The sequence below is a fragment of the Falco naumanni genome, chromosome 9 (assembly GCF_017639655.2).
Source record: "Falco naumanni isolate bFalNau1 chromosome 9, bFalNau1.pat, whole genome shotgun sequence".
Classification (NCBI taxonomy): domain Eukaryota; kingdom Metazoa; phylum Chordata; class Aves; order Falconiformes; family Falconidae; genus Falco; species Falco naumanni.
This window is the reverse complement of record NC_054062.1, coordinates 7,435,815-7,453,825: the sequence shown is the minus strand read 5'-3', so window position 1 is coordinate 7,453,825 and position 18,011 is coordinate 7,435,815. Positions and strand designations below refer to the sequence as shown.

At 45.4% G+C, this 18,011-nt stretch overlaps 2 protein-coding genes across 2 annotated transcripts; one reads left to right on the top strand and one right to left on the bottom strand.

The window, feature by feature from the left end:
* The first annotated feature begins 45 nt into the window (after positions 1-45).
* Positions 46-11,673, top strand: INPP5E (inositol polyphosphate-5-phosphatase E). Its single transcript, XM_040606976.1, has 10 exons — positions 46-2,296; positions 4,170-4,293; positions 5,066-5,163; positions 5,872-5,996; positions 6,139-6,258; positions 6,653-6,760; positions 7,687-7,848; positions 8,455-8,570; positions 9,026-9,162; positions 10,268-11,673. Exons 1-10 carry the CDS (start codon positions 1,446-1,448, stop codon positions 10,398-10,400), a joined length of 1,974 nt encoding a protein of 657 aa, XP_040462910.1. The 5' UTR covers positions 46-1,445; the 3' UTR covers positions 10,401-11,673.
* Positions 11,674-11,865: 192 nt separating this feature from the next.
* Positions 11,866-17,992, bottom strand: PMPCA (peptidase, mitochondrial processing subunit alpha). The gene is made up of 13 exons (XM_040606977.1): positions 17,912-17,992; positions 17,577-17,779; positions 17,342-17,421; positions 16,945-17,027; positions 16,551-16,645; positions 16,289-16,389; positions 15,658-15,921; positions 15,246-15,338; positions 14,872-14,990; positions 14,314-14,404; positions 14,128-14,190; positions 13,768-13,912; positions 11,866-13,423 (listed from the first exon to the last, which is right to left on the bottom strand). The coding sequence occupies exons 1-13, from the start codon at positions 17,962-17,964 to the stop codon at positions 13,254-13,256; spliced, it is 1,560 nt and encodes a 519-aa protein (XP_040462911.1). The 5' UTR covers positions 17,965-17,992; the 3' UTR covers positions 11,866-13,253.
* Between the last annotated feature and the right edge of the window lie 19 nt (positions 17,993-18,011).

Genomic DNA, 18,011 nt, shown 5'->3' with positions numbered 1-18,011 from the left:
GAAAGAATCTGGGGCTGTTTTGTGCTGTAACTGGCTTAAGAGTTTGTGCCTGTGCATCGGGCTCTTCACTGAAATGTTCCAAATTGAAGCTGTAGATTTCATATAAACAGCTGTTAATTTTAAGTGTAAAATGCTTTGCTTTAGGCTGCTTATTTAAATACTGCTTTAATCTAGGGTGGATCGTGACAGCCGTGGGCTGTGAGGTTGATTGATTGACGGCTCGCCCCCCGCAGGGAGGGGACGGAGGCGCGGTCCTCCGGCCGCCAGGTGGCGCTGCTGCTGCCCGGGCCCGTGCCCAGCGCCGCCGCCGTTGCTACGGGGCTGAGGCGGCCTCTCCCGCCGCCCTCTCGGCCTGCCCGCCCCCGGGCCGGGGCTGCCGCCCGCCCTGCCGCCGCCGGCCCCTGGGGGAGAGAAGGGCGGCTGGAGCCGGCGGGACCCGGGCCGCGGCGGGTGAAGTGGAGCCGGCCTCTGCCGCGGCGGCGGCAGCGGGCCTCGAGGTCAGTGGTCTGCGAGCGGGGCCACTCTCCCGGTGACCGGGGGTGGGGGGGGCTCGTCCGGGGCAGGGGTCCCTGAGGGGGCAGGGGCTGGGGTGCTGTCCCGCCTGCCCGGGGGGGAGCGGCCCTGGGTGCGGGAGCAGCGTGCCGCCGCGGGCGGGCACCGCGGTTGACGGGAACCGCGCAATAACGGGGTGTCCCCCCAGGCCCGAGTGGGCCTCGTCCCCCCGTCCCTGTCCCGCAGCGCCCCCGTTCCCATCCCATGGCCCCCCGGGTGCTCTCCCGGTCCCAGCGGCGGCGCCCGGGTTTGGCGCAGAGCGAGGAGGCGGCAGCGACCTCCCCGCTGGGAGATCCCGGTGGGAGCTGAGGTGGCTGGAAAATTCCTGGCCTGTGGCCCCGGTGCTGCGGGCAGCCCAGGGCGGGTTGTGCCGGGGCCACCCCACAGCGAGCGGAGCCCGCAGTGGCTGAGGCGCAGGTTTCATTTCCTTCTGCACTCACAGGATACACAACCTTCTTTTGAAGCAGACCACGTGCAGCCGTGATGCCCGCAGCAGCGAGGGAGCCGCTTCACTGCTCTGCTCTGGAAAAAAAACCAGAAAATAACATTCATTTTCTAACAAGGTCACGTTAAGGTTTGAATTGTTCCTGAAGGGAGGTCCTGTGAGGAGCTTGCTTTCTGATTAAGGAGCGGAGTTCGCAGCTCGTAACTTTTCATTCTTATGTGTTTCCCTTGGGGAAATCCGGTATCCCGCCTCCTGAAATTCGGCAGACAATGCATTTGCCTGCAAGAATACTTGCCCTTCATCTTCAACTAAAAATTGAGCTGTCTTTGATGTCCGGGTCTTTCTGGCTTAAAGCCCTGTCAACCAGCGGGGGTAAGCAAGGGAAGGAAACTATGCTCTGAGGAACTTTTCTTAAGGAGCAGCATCCATAGCCGGTTCCTGGGGGAGAATGAGTACTCCAAATGGATTTCCACAGCACTCGGGGGCATGTGTTACTCCGAGCACAGAAGGTGGAGCAGTACAGGACCTGCATGCGAAAAAAGCTGGCAAAGCAGCAAAGAAGGAGGCTGGTAGCAATGGGGTGCTTCCCTTTGAAGATCATTCAAGTGTAGGCAGCTCTTTAAATGAAAAGCTTCTAGCGGGTGATCTCAAAGCTAATGTGAAAATTAAATCGGTCACTCCACGGCCTCCTCGGAAACCCCGGCTGGAGCGTGCTGCATCCCTGGATGAGAAAAGCTGGAGGAGGTGGAGGCGGTTTAGAACAAGTCAGGAAAGTCTGACTGATCCCAATGAGACAAGTTCCTCAAATGGTTCTCTGCAGGAACCATCCCTCAGCCCTCCCGTCAGGGGTAGGGCAAGCCCCTGCCATCAGTGCTGCCAGCAGAATTCCTTGCACAGTTCACCAAATGCCTCGGAAGCCAGTCCTGTGGGGAAGAGCAGAGGAGGCACCTCTGACCTGGGGAAACGAGCCTCTGAGATCTCCAGTGCCTTTGGTGGGCTTCTGCGGGGGAAGGCGTTTGCAGGCGGCAAACCCCGGCTGTCCCAAATAATGCCGGCTCGACCTCTGCCACCCATGGAGTTCAATGTGGCCTCTCACACACTGAGGACAGCTAATAGGATTGACTCAGATTGTCTGGATTATCGACATTATTCTCAGCCCAAGTTTGGGAGGGTAAGCAGCAGCTTGAGCGATACCAGGCTGCATGGCAATGGGACGGTCTATGATAATTGCTCTACAGACTCCATGAAATCTACGTTCAGCCTGCTCACTCCCATTCGCTCCAAGGATGTTCGAAGCAGGTATGTCCCCCAGCTTCTCGTGGCAAAGTTTGCGGTATGCCAGAAGGGAGGTGGCTGCCCTGCAGAATCCTGCTGGGCAGAGGCAGAGAACTTCCCACTGACTGGAAAGCACAGAAGTTGTTATGGGTGGTGGTTTAACCTGCTGTGGAGACTGGAAACAGTTTGAAGATGAAACAAGTAGTACAAATGCTCTCTATTTGCTCCTTTTAGCTGGGTATTTGTTTTCATAAATACAAGTTTGATTTGCTGTCCACTTGCTTGTACTATTTAAGTAATCTGTTTTGAAGATTAAGAAACAGTGGCTGTGCATGCTAACAGTTGGGGTTTTTTTCAAATCTAAAAGTACATGGGGCTTGAACTGAAATGTTAAATGGCAGGGAAACCCCGCAAATATTTTAGCTTGAAACTATTGTGCAGCACATGCAGTGCTGTCACAATCCTGTAGGATGCTGAGGGCCCTCTGCAGATGTTGAGCTTTTTTGGCTTCTGGCGGGATCAAATCATGTACTGTGAACTGCTTCAGTGTCCCACAGGAGTTCGTCTGCTCCAGTTTTCCCAGAAATCTCTTGAGGAAGAGTGTGACTGCACTCGGATCTGAGCACTTTCTCCTAGTGTGGCCCTGACCTCTTGCTCTGGTTGCTCATTTGTCTTCATTCTTAGTTAAGTTTAGGTTGATGATTGGAGGGAACCAAGATGGGTGTATTAACCTGCTTGGTAGTGTATCGAATCCTTGTCTTGTGTTGGCTGCAGACCCTCTATTTGTGAAGACCTGCCAGCACACAAACACTGCAACTGGTATTGTTGGTAATACTGCAGGTCAGGAAACATGTTAAAAGGTCAAGGATACCAAGTACTCAGCTAAGGGTACATGTTACAGACATACGACAGTCTGCAAGGCCTTAGAGGGATAAATCTGATCATTGATCCAGTTGGTGGTGCAGAGGAAAGTAATTCTGAGATAAAAAGGGTGATTTTTTCAAATCTAAAAGTACATGGGGCTTGAACTGAAATGTTAAATGGCAGGGAAAAACCCCAAATATTTTACCTTCTGGTAAAGAAGCCCCAAAGATAGGTTGTGACTTGTTTGCCATGAGGGGTTTTCTTTCACTTCCTTCTGCAAAGCTGTTAGAGTCAGGTCAGCAGCTGGGTAGACCAGTGGGTTGTACAGCATTCTCTGACATCATGCTGTCATGATTATTTGCAGAGCTTAAGCAAGATTAAAAATGCTTATTCGACTTGGAGCCCTTTTGCCAATACCCCTTGCTTTTGTAACCAGTGTGTTTGGAGAGGCAGGTGACGCAGGGCAGATCTACCCTCTTTAAATGTGATACTCTTTTAGACCTCAGACTCAATAACTCATTTACTTGAAAGCTAATTTGATGAGCTGAATTGAAGGAAGAATGTCAGTTTGAATCCTTGATTAGGAGCAACTTAGTGCCAGAGCACTGGGAATGGTGGAGCTATTTTTCATGTTTCAAGTAAACTGGGCTGCTTCAAGATACTCAGAAATCAAACCAATCTCTTCGTTTTGTGTCTGTGGTAAGTACTAGAGGGATTTGAGGACTTTGGATGGCTTCAGTCTTCTCAGCACAGAACCTGTGCAGCATCAGTCTCACGTCATACTCTTGTCCTGATGTTGAAAATGCCAGTTTATGACAGTAGTTTTGTTTTCTTGCATGTGATCCATGAACTGTATAAGGGTTGGAACTTTATAAGGAACTTTAGGCAAGCAAATAATACAAATAATACTAAATGCCGTTTTCTTGAACTAAAGGTATGTTCTTGATTAACTCAGGATTGAATCTTTACAACTCATTATTCCAACTGCCATGCCATTTCCTTAGATGCTTTTTTATGGGTCTTCTGTTGATAGAAGCTATTTGGAAGGCAGCCTTCTGGCAAATGGTGCCTTACTGGGAGCAGAAGAACTTAGCAGATATTTCCCTGATCGGAATATTGGAATTTTTGTGGCCACCTGGAACATGCAGGGCCAGAAGGTATGTGCATGTAAGTCTCCACAGGTCTTGGTGGCAGTGGTAAGGTTACCCCATCTTTACTGCAAGGACTGGTGCAATGTTTTTTTTCTGTTTGTGACTATGTTCCTCATCAACCTGAGTTTGTCTTTATCAAATTACAAGGCCCTCTCGTGCATGTTCATCTTAGTGAGGGAGTCGTTGTAAGGGGGTTCCTCAGACACTAGGTATGGAAACAGTGACCTCGCTAAGTGTCACTCTGGCTTTTTGTGGCAGCTCCTTCATGCTCTGTTGCAATTATAGAGCGTGAAGGGTCATTATAGAATTAAGGGTCATATGAAGTTGACAGTTTAGTGCTTGTGATGAGAACATGTCCGATAAAGAACACAGCCTCCTGCCTACATCTTTAGGTAGCCAAGGAATTCAAGATTGATTCTACCAGGTGACTGAGAAGCTGTGCTTGGAAGAGCACAAGCAACCCCTGGGCTGTTCAGTAAATAGCCTATGCGCTTCATAAAAAGTAAGCATTAGAGGAAATTAGAAACATCACATTGCTGGCCCACATGGCTGAACTGTGGAATCTTGGTTGCTGCTGGAGTGACAGCAGCTGAAGTGTGCCTTTGGGAAGGAGAATTTTTAGTATTATCACTTAACCTGTTTTTTGAAGCCTGGATTGTTTGTGTATGTTGTGGAACTTGTAGCTTAGGCTGCACCTTTCTAGTGCTTTTCTAGCACATCCTTGCATAACTAATACTGCTGGTTTATCTCTTTTCTTTTCTTTTGGTTTTAATAATAGGAACTTCCAGTGAATCTGGATGACTTCTTATTACCAACAGATCCTGACTATGCCCAGGACATGTATGTCATTGGGGTTCAAGAAGGCTGTCCAGACAGGTAGCAAAAACAATGTAATGAACCATCCTTTTTTATTGTTAACTAATTACTTTGGTTTTAATTAGTCTGGAAAGAGTCTCCATCATATTCTTAATATTTTCAGTAAACCCCCCATTTAATAAGACTCTTGAATTCCATTGCATGAGCACCAAGGGAAATGGGTTTTAGAGGAAAATGTCACAAAACTCTGTAAATATGGAACTTGGCCCTGTTGTTGGGACCGCTGAGAGCAAAACTGTCTGATTTCTGTGGGCATCTTACAGTAGATCTGGGCTGGCTGTGAGCTCGCCCATGGGTGGGCTGTTAGTGTTAGCAGCCACGTGCTCAGTAGCAGGACATTGCTGCAAATTTCTAGTCTGCCTGGGATTGACTGACCCTAGAAGAGCAGGTTGAAGCCTCATGTAGGACTCTGCTTTTTTAGGGTATCTTCCCAGTGGGACTCTGTTTTCCTCAGATTTGCAAGCTGCTCGGTGCAGTAGCTGTGGTACTCTCTCACCAACACGCAGAGCCTGCTGCATGGCATGTGTGGAGTTGCACGTTAGACTGACGAGCCTTCACTGCAGCATCGCTGTGGCCGTGGAAGTTTAGCCTATGCTTACTTGACATTCTTTATCAGAAGGATTTCTCTGTTTTCGCAATGCTGATTTTCTTTCCTGGTTATTGTCTCTTGTACTGTCCTTGTGATCCAGCTGTTGTTCTTTCCTGCAGAAGAGAGTGGGAGATCCGCCTGCAAGAGACGCTGGGCCCCCACTACGTCATGCTCTACTCTGCAGCACATGGGGTGCTGTACATGTCGATCTTCATTCGGAGGGACCTGATCTGGTTCTGCTCAGGTGTGTGGTCCAGTAAGAGCTGGAGAGCAGGGAGGTGAAAGAACTGCTGCCATCCTCTTCCCAGGGCTGTCCCTCACCTAGCTTTCCTGTTCACTGCCTCTAGAGGCTTTTCAGTAAAAGCAGCTTCTCTTTCTCCTTCCAGAAGTGGAGTATGCCACAGTGACAACACGAATCGTATCTCAGATCAAAACCAAGGGAGCTCTGGGAATCAGCTTCACATTTTTTGGGACCTCCTTTCTCTTCATCACCTCCCACTTCACATGTGAGACATTTACAATCTTTTTAGAAGTGTCCTGATTGAGGGAAGAGGGGGGTTGCTTTACACAGGTAAAAAAGCTGCAGAGGACACAGGAGTAGGACAGACTGAAGTCAAAGCTCAGGATTGCCGAGCTGAAAACAATAAGGGGGGAGGATTTTTTGGTAGAAAACTTAGAAAAGAACCGTGTTTAGTAAACCAGAAATTAATTCTGCACAATTGTATCCCTTTTTCCACACCTTCTGTCATTATTTTTCAGTGTGTGTGCTCCCTGGGCCAGTGTGTTACATTTTACATGTGGAAAATGTCCAGTGTCCTTTGGAAGCTCCTGTTGTAACCAGAAATTGTAATTGAATGAAAATGATGCATTGTTGGCAGTAATGGGGTTTCTGTCTTTCAGCTGGGGACAGTAAGGTGAATGAGAGGAAACTGGACTACAATAAAACCATTCAAGCCCTTACACTTCCCAAGAATGTTCCGGACACAAATCCGTATCGATCTAGTTCCAGTAAGTATAAAACCATTGTGGTATGGGAACCCAAATGGACAGTTTGTGCACTGTCTTTCAGTCTACACTAAGGAAGAGAGAATTGAGAGTGCTAATTTCAGACAGTATAAAAAGAGACCATGGGATCTTTTGACTGAGGATGTTTGTTAGTCATTTTTTTTTAGGTGGGGTATAATTTTGGAGGAAATTTCAGAGAAAAAGTTTAAATGGAGAGGGAGAGAGAAAGCTCAAAAGGAATTTTCATTGTTTTTTTCTCAGAACAGCAGTAAGATAATTTTGGTGTAATTTTTATCGGTGTTATGGATGTTCCACTTCCCAAGTGTTTTCTAGAACAAGTAGAAATTAGTTTATTTCAAAACTTAAGAGAAGGACTGTTATTTCAGTTTGCATATACACAGGTCAGCACATTGTTTGCCTAATTCCCTTACCATTTCTTAATACTGTGCTGTTAACATGAAGTTTACATATATAGCTAAGCCCTTTTTCTAGAAAGATGAATTTACTCTTTATCTGCAGTGTAGCATTAGGTTTTTGTGTTCATACTGGTTTTAGGTCCTACAGATATTTTGGTCTCTTTTCATCTTTTTGTATGATTTTTTATATTTCTGTTCTATTTTCTACTGGTTGTTGATTACCACATTCTGTGGTGGTCACAGGCAGAAAACATGCTCGAGTGTTAAATCTCCTGGTAGTGAAAAAGAATTTTTGCCTTATGTTCTTTGAACTTACCTAGCAGCACTCTCAGTAAGCTATGCATCACACAGCTCTCACTTCAAAAGAATTAAGTGAGTTTTGTTTTAATGAGCATGTAGTATATCTTATACTTTAATATTCCTCAAAAGTCAAAAGGAGATTCAGGGAAGAAAAGTTTCGGAACTTTTCAGGATGTTTACCTTTATACTGGCACTTCTGGCTTGAATTTGCAGGTGATGTCACCACTCGGTTTGATGAAGTATTCTGGTTTGGTGACTTCAACTTCCGACTAAATAAGGACCGTGAAACTGTGGATTCCATCTTGAACCAAAACCTGGAAACAGATGTGTCCAAGCTACTGGCATATGACCAGCTCACTAGTGAAATGAGTAGGGGTGAGGGACAGCTGTTTTTCACCCTAGTCTCCAGGAACAAAGATATCTACACACAGAAATTATTACAGCCAAATCCCTATTTCCTAGCCAAATCCCTATTTCCTAGAGACCTTTCCTGCTTTCGCTTGTTAAGTTCCCTAAAAAAGAAAGTTAGTAGTTGTCAAATACAGTGGCAGCCTGTACAAGGGACTTTTTGCTATAGCACTTTGCTATATAGAGTGTAATCTCCCAAGCCATTTACTGTTTCATCTGACTCCTCTATAAATGGGACATCATTCTGTTACAGCATCTAGGGTGTTTAGATACGAACAGCTAGCATTTGCAAAGCATCATGAGCTTTCAGTGGAAGGAGAAGTGTGTGCACCAAGTGTTCTTTGTTTAAATAGCCACTGGCTGAGTAGCCACTGGCTATTTCTTAACCTCACTATGTAAGAAATTGAGCATGCTCCCTTTCTGGAGCCCAAGCCCTGTTTTTTTTAGTCACGCATGTACATGGCCGCTGTGTCTAGCCAGCATAGTTAAGCAGTGTTGAATAAATGCAGAAATGCATCAGGTTCTTAGGAAGGAGAAATCTGTTGTCCATGCTGTTCTCTCCTTCTCTTACAGGGTCTATTTTCAAAGGATTCCAAGAGGCTGACATTCATTTCCGTCCTTCGTACAAGTTTGACATAGGAAGGGACAGCTATGACACCACTTCCAAACAAAGGACTCCTTCCTACACGGTAAGGGATGATTTCAGAGCAGCATGCTTGGAAGGGCTGCTCAACCTCACATCTGCCTCCAAAAGGAATTCTCACCTGCAAGAAAAAGCTGCCTTCTGCAGTTGGTATGCATGAGATATGATTGTGCTGAGATTTGTTGCTTAAGGGCAACAGGGCAGGTGGAACTGGTTTGGAAGAAAGGATTATTGAATCTCTGCATACAGGGAGAGTTTGGCACAAGCTGCTAATTTTATTTTCCCTGCCTTACATCCTGTTTGAGTGCATTCTCCCCTGCACTCCGAGCTGGGCACAGAACCGCTGTTGGGATCAGACACTCATTCTTCATGAATGTATCCCTGTCCGAGACACTGAGTGTGATAAGTGAATGGATTTGTCTCTTGTGTACTAGTGCTTCTTTCCAGGGTGGATGTGCAAAGGGAGTTACCATTAGTTTCCCCTCTCTCTCTGCCTCCCAGGATCGAGTTGTATACCGCAGTCGGTACAGAGATGACATCCATGCTGTCAAGTACTCATCTTGTCCTGTGATCAAAACTTCAGACCATCGGCCTGTATTTGCCTTGTTTCGTGTGAAAGTGAGGCCTGGCAGAGACAAGTTAGTACCTTCTTATGCCACTCTGTATGATTGCATGTGATTCCAGTGATCCTAAGGATATGATCCTCTTCGGAGTTTGTCCTGCCAGGACAGTTCCTGGAATAGAGTTTATCCCATGTAGCACTTTGCAGCCTGTTTGTTTTTTGCGCAATGTAAGCAGTGGTCAGAGCAGTCAGAGCGCTTAAACCTTGCACTGACATTTGACATCCCTGCTGCCCGGGTGCCTTAATCCTCCTGAAGGAGATAAATGGAGTCTATTGCAATTGACTATAAATCTGTTTTATCTGAGATGCAGCTCTCTCTTTTTTTCTGTCAGCATGGACAGGTTTCCTCATCTGTTCCTCTTTCCCTCTTTGGGATCAATGCTGTTTTCCCTCCCCAAAGGTGGCTGCATTTACACGTTTGTCAGTGGAGTATTTTGTGATCCTCTAAGTCCCTAATGTCCCACCATGGGCTGTTGCTAGTAGAACTCCTTAGAAAATTTGGCTGAGTCACTGAAATGTAGTTAGTGTCTTTTCTGTGAGTAGCAATGGTCAGGGATTTCAAGACCCAGGTATCTAGAAGATGGGGCTTTCTCAGAGCACTTTATCAGCAGTGCAATTAGAATTGGGATTTTTTTTATTTACGGGTATTAAATATCCACTAAACAGAAGTAGAGCAGAGTCTATGATGCTGGAGTTTCCTTCTGGTCTCTCTAGAGCAGACCAAGGTAAGAACTGTTGTGCATGAACCATACCAGCAGATACACCAAGTTAACAGTAAGAGAGTTTAGCTTTTCAAATGAGTGAGTTTTTTGGTTTAGGGTTATAAAGGATGTCCTCCATGTATGCCCTTTATGAATACAGGCATATTCATGCTTAAATTGAAAGTACATTTGCCTTTTTACAACTAGTATTTTCTTTATTCAAATGCATTGTGAAAAACCTTAACTTGTTGCTGTGGAAGAACAACTTTGTTTTACCCATTTTCTCCCACAGCAGCAGCTGAATGCCTTAAAGGAAAAACCGGGTTTCTGGCCTTTGTTGTGTGAACCTGTTGGGAAATGTTGGGCAAACAAGAAGAATGTATTTGTGCCCTGATCTAATTGCTTGTGTTTATATTGTAGCATTCCACTTGCAGCAGGGCAGTTTGACAGAGAACTCTACTTAATCGGTATAAAGAGACGGATTACAAGGGAACTTCAGAAACGGCAAGAGCAAAAGGACCAAAAATCCAGCAGCATATGTAGCATTTCCTGAGCTGAAAACTCTGCAGTGCTTCTGTTAGAGGTGCCCAGAAAGAGGATTTCAGGCCACAGCAAACTGCAGGGAATTGTCTGCTTAAGCACCTCTGGTAGCTGCTGCGGATTGTGAAGAATGTCTTAAACCTCATCCTGGATTCATTTGCATGAGCTAATCCATGTAGCTCAAGTGCTTTCGCTGAAGAAAATGGAGTCAGTTATTTAGGACATCCATCCCAACAGATGTAACTGGTTTATTTTTAACCACACTATCTATGGAAGTAACCAGGTGCAGTCTCTTGGTTCTAAGATGACTCCACGCAGCAGGCACAGCTTCTGGAATTGGCATCACCAAGGGCAGGGGACCCAAGAAAAGCCTGCAGAAAGGTGAACTTTTTTGTTTGTCGGTTTGATTTGATCTGGTTAGCTTACATATGTTGTGGGGTTGCTTTTTTTCTCCTCATCTGTAGCCAATCGTATGGCATTCTGTAAAATGTGTAACAGGGACCAGTTAGGGGACTTGGGCAGTTTTGTGTACGGATGGTGCTCCTGTGTTTGGCTTAGGCTTTTTTGGTCCTCTGCAGCAAGATCTGTGTGAATGTACTACTGTACATCTGAAGTGTAGAAACATTGCCTTTCAATATTTATTTTATAAGCCTTCTGTTACTAAGGGGGTAAATATCAATCTCACACCATAGATTTGGCTGTTGAGACTGCTTGAAACAATCCCTTCCTTAACTCACTTGCCCTCCCCAGGGGTGATAAAATATTACCTGCCTTCAGCAGCAGGATGCTTGAGTTGAAAATAATGGTCTAAGTACAGCTAATGTGTAATGCTTCACCAAAGTGATTATAACATCAAGTGAGTATACTAAGGAAGTACACAGAGGAACTGCAGCAAGTCAGATCAGTGCAGTTCCATTACCTCTGATTACAGTTAATTCCATTTGTTTTTATTTTTCCAATTCAGTGAACTGTGAATAACTTGCTATTTTTGAAGTAGTGTTAAGGCTAAACATACTACATGGACCAGTACAGCACTAGTAAAATGTTAAATACAGCTAATACTTAAAAACTTCATGGGCACAGATCAGCTGGATCATTAATCACCTTAGTACATAAAACACCCCGCAAACGACTTGAGGAAGTGCTGCTAACTATGCAACCTGTCCAAGACAGAGCTTCTGTTCTGCGGTACAAATATTTATGGCACTGACCTGTCTGTAGCCATCAGGTATTTGGATTTCCTTTCTTTTTAAAGGAATAAAAATAAATTAATGCAATACCTTAAATGAGAACCAGCTCTTATTGCAGGGTTGTCAGAACTAGAGTTCTTTGACTGTGTGTTGTTCGGGTGATCTGAGCCATTTGCCTTCAGCTGGAAGAGCAGGACAGATTTCTTCAGAATCGTTTGCATTGAACAAAGCACATTTCACCTGCCAGTTCAAGAAACCCAGCCATTAGCTGATGAATTTCAGAACTCGTGACATTTAGAGATCTCTTTATTTTCTTACAAACATACACAACTGAATAGGACTTCCATACTGTGGGTTCCACAAGAAGCAAACAATGTTTTCTAGTTTTATGAGGACAGGTACAGGGATAAAGCTGGTAATAGCTGCCTCAGTGTTCTGCTCCCAGTTTGACTGCTCCTTACAATACACATCTAGCAAGTGAAGTGCTGCTGTGCAGCCATCTACATTTTTAAGCCACATATGTTAGGGGATTATGTAAATCGAATGTTTTATTCCTCTTTTTTGTGCCTCCATTTCTTTAGCGTGTCAAATGCATGGCACTTAGCTTCACATCATTCAGTAACATGGTATCACTTTCAAGATTGTAAGGTTTCTAAATATTGTCATTTTGTTGATCTTGACTCCTAGCTAAGTGATATCTCTGCTGCGAGACCTACAATTATGTCTTCTTTTTGCAAGGCCTTAAGTTCATCCGAGTGACAATGAAGAAAGTAGGTATGAGTCTAAGGTGCAGCAACTACTTTAATAACTTTGTTTGTATACCGACTCTGGAGTAAAAGAACTTTTATTCTTCAGTTCACTTGCAAGTGAAAAAAAACTGAATAGGGTTGCTTTCATTCTAGAGTAAGTGTCCATGTAGCGTTATGCGTGGTATCTCTGCAGATGAACTCCACAGAAACTTAGTTATGCCGTAAGTCTACTCTCCTCTGAGCTCTAGCAAAATTATAAGTTATTTCCAGACATGTGACTTCTAGTATTACTACAGATGCTAAATTACACCCATGAAATGGATCGATGATGCTTGTAACAAAACCTGGGCAGCAAGAAACTTGTTGCCGAACTTTACATGGATAATAACTAGTATTTTCCTAATTCGTTTTGACAAAGTCTTTGTTTACCTTGGTAACAGTTATAACTATTCTTTGAATTCAGATAGGTAAGTGGAGCTCTTTAACATGCCACCACATTCCTCAAAAGAAGGCCATGCACCAGGACCTCCAGTCCGACAGCCCCACTTCTACTGCTGATGTGATTAAGTGGTAACACGCAGCAGTGACTTACTTCTCAGATACATGCTTTCAGTTGTAGTGATGAATATTTTGGATTGCTGTGTTCTCCTCAGCACCAAGAGAAGGCTGCAGACATCCGTCTTCTCTTGTAACCTACTCAAAGGGTCAAAGTATTCATATCCAGAGCCAGGGTGGGCAGCCTTTAAGCCCAACATAACGAGCAATTCACAGCCCAGTGTTCTGAAGCAGCTTTGTTCAGCTGTACTGTAGCTCCATGTTTGCACAGTATGTCTGGAAAGATTGGGGGTGGCGGTGCAACAATATTATAATCTCAAAAACATATTAAAAAAGAAGCAAGTCTGTCTGACATCCACAGAACACACTGCTTTATCGGAAGAGCCGGTACATCCGAGGGAGTCGCCCATCCTTACTGGAAAGTGCTGCCTGGATGTGTTCGTAAGTGGGCAAATCTGTTAAGTCACCCAGTGCAGCCACAGCTGGTTTTTTATGAAGCATCTTAGTAACCACTCTCTTAATATCTGTAGATTTCACCTGACCTGTGGAGAAAAACAAGCAAACAAAAAAAGCCAGAGCTGTGACAACTACATAGTAAATAGCATGCAGCAGCTTTACTATTATGCTGAGTCAGACCCTGTGCTCAGAAATCCATCACCAAGACCTTCTCTACCATGCTTCTGTTTTGTCCTTCCTTCTGACAAAAATAAGCACTGTGCTAGCCTGCAAGCAATTGAGAAGATCGGTTTGAAATGCTTATCCGTCATGTTTATACCCCCAGGCTTTCTAAGACAATTCATCCACGCTACCAGAATATGTTGTAAGTTGCCCTGCCCTGCCTGTACCTACAATTAATTCAAGGCAAGGAAAAGCATTGTGTACTCACTGATCAGGGCACAGAGCTCATGAGGTAGCTTCCTTGTGTTTGTTGCCAACACCTGCCTTCCCACATCTTCAAAGATAACTGGCCGAGACTCAAGATTCATCATGAGCATGGACTTCAGCTGCGTCTTTGCTCGCTCAAGTTCTACCTGTAAATAAGCAGCAAGCACAAATAGATGTTCCAAGTTGTCTGGCCACTGCTCTCTTAATACACAATACCACATAGGAGTTCTGCAAACTCCTTCCTCTTTGTGAGGGTGTTGCTAAAGTTACTATATTCTTTTACAGAAATACATATCTACAAAAATACATTCCAGCAAGGCTAGTCAGACCATCTGTGTAGTCTGGAAGTGAAGCTGCTGACCTCTCCTACTGCTCCTGCCATTAGAATGAATTCTCTTGTGATGATTTCCACCATCTCTCGAACCTAGGAAGAACCGATAATTGAAAGAAGATTAAAACAATGCTTATTCTGTTAACATTACTGTCTAGTAATAAGCGATGTAATTAATTTTTAAGGACACCTGTCTTTGAATACAGGGCTATATACCTGTTTTGGATCTGCACTGGCATGTATACACAGGAGACCTGTATCCTCGTAACTGTGGTGGTAAGAGGTTGCATTATACATCCAGTGGTGCCTGTGAGTATATAAATAGTATTGAGAAATTTAAAAACCAGAGTTAAAATGTAAAAATTAAACAAGCGTTGACAGTGAGTCCCCTCTTACTGCATTTTCAGGATTCTCAACAGTGTCAATGAGAACTGGCCTCTGACAGTTTCTGCATGTGCCGTCTACTTCCTTCTCTCCACTTGCACCCTTTGAGACCAAACCCAGAACAATACAGAGCACTATTACTGGTACCTACTGCCAATTCTGTTAATTAAAGCATGGATTGGACTAAGGCAGGAAGACAGGATTCCTGGTCACTTCTGCCTTTTACTTTAACCCTCTTAAAATGCCAACCCAACTGACAAATCAGTCCCGCATATTTCAAGTGGAATAACCTGATGTAAAACCTGGGGGTGTTGACTTTAGGCAGATGAAGCCTTCCATGTGAACCTGCTAGAGGAGACTGTTTCTGCTATCCCTTAAAGGGAAACAAACCTGTTGAGCACATTAAGATACAGTCGGGTGAACATGCCCTTGCCAGGCCCTCCAGCTGAAAAAGAGCCGCCACCTCCCATCATCATGTTTAACACCGCAAAGGGAATGAAATCTTCTTCCTGAAATGCGACAAGAAATTCAGTCAGCTAACAGCAGAGCTCTCAAGGTACTGGCATGAGTGAAGAGGCAGAAGAGTCAGAAAGAAACATGGCACAAGAACAGCGTAAAGGTCAGTGCCTTCATCAAAATGTCAGTGAAAAAGCTGCTTGTCTGTACACAGCAGCAAGAGTGCCAACGTTTACATAATGAGATAGTATTCTGGGATTCTTCAAGTAGAGGGCACCCAAAACAAAGTATTTTAGGTTAATACTTACTAAAAATGAACAGCTTTCTAACCCAATCATGATGTGGGTAAGCTCTGGGATGGGAGTAGGGCCCAGACTCACATCGGACATATCTTTTTCAACCTGTGGGAAGAGCAGACAAATTATTAGGACAGATTTTCACCTCTGTTCTATCCAGCTTTATATATTCCCAGTAATTAACATGTCACCCAAATAATAGCTGTCATGGCCAATTTTGGCTCATATTCATTAGCAGTATGGAATTCTGTCGGGGGCTGGACTAGATGATCTCAGAAGGTCCCTTCCAACCCAAACCATTGTGTAATTTTAGAAAAGCAAAGAAAGAAATTTTAGAAAAGCCTATAAAGAAATCGGCTCAAATCCAAATCTGCACCTCCAACAGACAAGAAGAGGCTTGATGCCACCTCCACCTTCCTTTTACCTTGACAATGCCTCCTGTGTACTGAGCCACAGATCTGTCCACATCCTTGGTCTGCCCACTGCCCCACACTGGCTCCACTCCAAGCAGATACTTCTTTGCGCACTCCACTAGCTGCTCGTGCTCAATTCCCACCCCAGCCAGCACCATCCTGTCTGGTGTATAGTAGTTGCGCAGGTACGAATGCAGGACTTCTCGATCAATTTTGGCAGTATTTTCTGCTGGGCAGTACCTGTTCAATCCAACTGTATTGTCTCTGTAGGCTGCCTGAAAGGGAACAGGTAAGTTAAAGTACTTACCGCCCTTCATCCAAACCTTCTCTTTCTGTTTTAGAATTACACCTACCTGTTTGAGACATGTAAGAGAGGAAAAGCTGAGGATTATTTCACTAATGTCAGCATAACTCAACAACGTGTTGTCCCTCATGTCAACAAAGATAAGTTCTAGCTATTTTAGTTAGGTTAACATCTTTCACGTGTGTAGAATGTCAGATTTAAATTAGAGAGACAGCAAAATTTTCCTTCCCACCACTGAAATATAATTGAGTAACAGAAAAATCTGTTTTCAGGAGGAAAAGAATGCAGCATGTCTCATCCAGGGGACTGCATACAAGATAGACTTTTCAGCGTTTTACCGCATGGATCATTTCTGTGAGGACAGGCTCTGGATCAGGTCTCATATTCAAGTCTTCAAGCTCAAACCGTATAGCTGTCCGAGTCATCTCAATTTCTTCATCTGTAATAAAAAAAGCAAGAGATCACCACCACCACACAAAATACCAAACTGCTACATAATAACTTCTTGATGAGCACAATCAAATGAAGAATTCTGAAATCTAATAACAAGTCTTGTATTGGAATTTTTTTTTTTCAAGGCAGAGACTTAAGTTTCCAGACCTGATAACCTGGGCTGTAGCACCACATCAGCCAGCAAGTTGACCACTGTGTCCAGGCCTCTGGCATCAGCAGAAACAGCGTACATTATGGTGTCCCTGCAACATAAGCAGACAGGTTCTGCATCGAGAAGTCACTTCTATGATTGTTCCATAAAAGTGCATCAGGAAATCACAGATAAAGCTGCTTGATTACTCATTAAATGCTTTTGAAAGGAAACGACACATTTTCATAACCCTTTCAGGTTCATTTCTGTAGCTTCTTAGAAGTTGCCACAAATGGATTTCTGCTGCTTAGAAATAAAAAGCAGCTTTTACTGCCACATGCTAGAAAAAGCAACTCAAACTACTGTCAGCATTACAACCACTTAGGTGGCACAGCACAAAGAGCATCATACCTCGATGCCTGGCAGTCACAAATGCCCCCGTGCTTTTCTAAGGTGAGCAGAATTTCATCTTTACTGCCAAACTGAGCTGTGGACTAAGAAAGAAGATACCGGCATTATTAGTTAGTGAAGTAACTGTTTATAATCCTTCGTCGTAGCCCAGAACAGGCACCACCTTCTACATTATTTAAGTCAAAAGGTTTCCTAAATACTCACTGACCTTGGAGCTGAAAGCACAACAGACTTCCAAAATAGTTAACTAGGAATACTATCACTGTTTTAAATAGATCAAACCCACCACGCGGGCCCTGCCCTCGGCTGCTCTCTTCCGATCACTCACTGCTGTGCCCATTTACTACGCGGTTTGGCACCGACTCCAGGACCTGGCTATGATAAGTGTGCTACTCACGGAGAAGGCCAGCTTTTCCAAGAAGTGAGAGATGCCACTGAGGTATTTCGCTTCATGTCTCGATCCCGAATTTATAAGAACTAGCATTAAGAAAAGAAAACGTCAGCACGACATTTAACCTCCGCCAGCCCCGGTCCTTCCAGTCAGGGCAGGCAGCCGGCTCTTGGGGGAGGCGAGGCCCGTCCCGTGGCGGCCCGGTTCCCCTCTAGCCCCCCCGCCGGGCGCCAGTACTCACGGCCCACGGTGCAGAACTGCCCGAACTTCTGTTGGGAGGCGACGCGCAGCCCGTTCTCCAGCACCGTCACCCGCGTCTCGAAACGCTCCCGTCCCTCGGCCGCCGCGAAGACCGCTTTGGGCACACCGGGCAGCGGGCAGCTCAGCGACACGCTGGGGTAGGCGCCGCCGCCGCTGTAGCTCCGGCCGGCCGCCAGCCCGCACCTGCGGCACAGCGGGAGCCGCCGTCAGCGAGGCCGCCCGCCCGCCCCTGCCCCGCTACCGGGCACTGAACCTCCCGCGTCCCGCCGTACACACACACACACCACACCCCCGGGTGAGGGAGGGAGCGCTCACCGCCGGGCCGGGCCCCAGGCGCCCCGCCGCAGCCACGCCATGGCGACCGCCATCTTGCCGCCCACCGGAAGCCTCGCTGCCCCCGGCGCGGGGTCACGCG

Excerpts from the sequence above, each read along its gene's own strand:
- PMPCA (XM_040606977.1), bottom strand. The coding sequence starts at position 17,964 with ATGGCGGTCGCCATGGCGTGGCTGCGGCGGGGCGCCTGGGGCCCGGCC. Across the intron at positions 15,922-16,288 it reads TCACAGAAATGATCCATGCG|GCAGCCTACAGAGACAATAC; the intron begins GTAAAACGCTGA and ends GTTCCCTTTCAG. Across the intron at positions 14,405-14,871 it reads TATCTTAATGTGCTCAACAG|GCACCACTGGATGTATAATG; the intron begins GTTTGTTTCCCT and ends ATATACTCACAG.
- INPP5E (XM_040606976.1), top strand. The coding sequence starts at position 1,446 with ATGAGTACTCCAAATGGATTTCCACAGCACTCGGGGGCATGTGTTACT. Across the intron at positions 4,294-5,065 it reads GGAACATGCAGGGCCAGAAG|GAACTTCCAGTGAATCTGGA; the intron begins GTATGTGCATGT and ends TTTTAATAATAG. Across the intron at positions 7,849-8,454 it reads CACTAGTGAAATGAGTAGGG|GGTCTATTTTCAAAGGATTC; the intron begins GTGAGGGACAGC and ends CTTCTCTTACAG.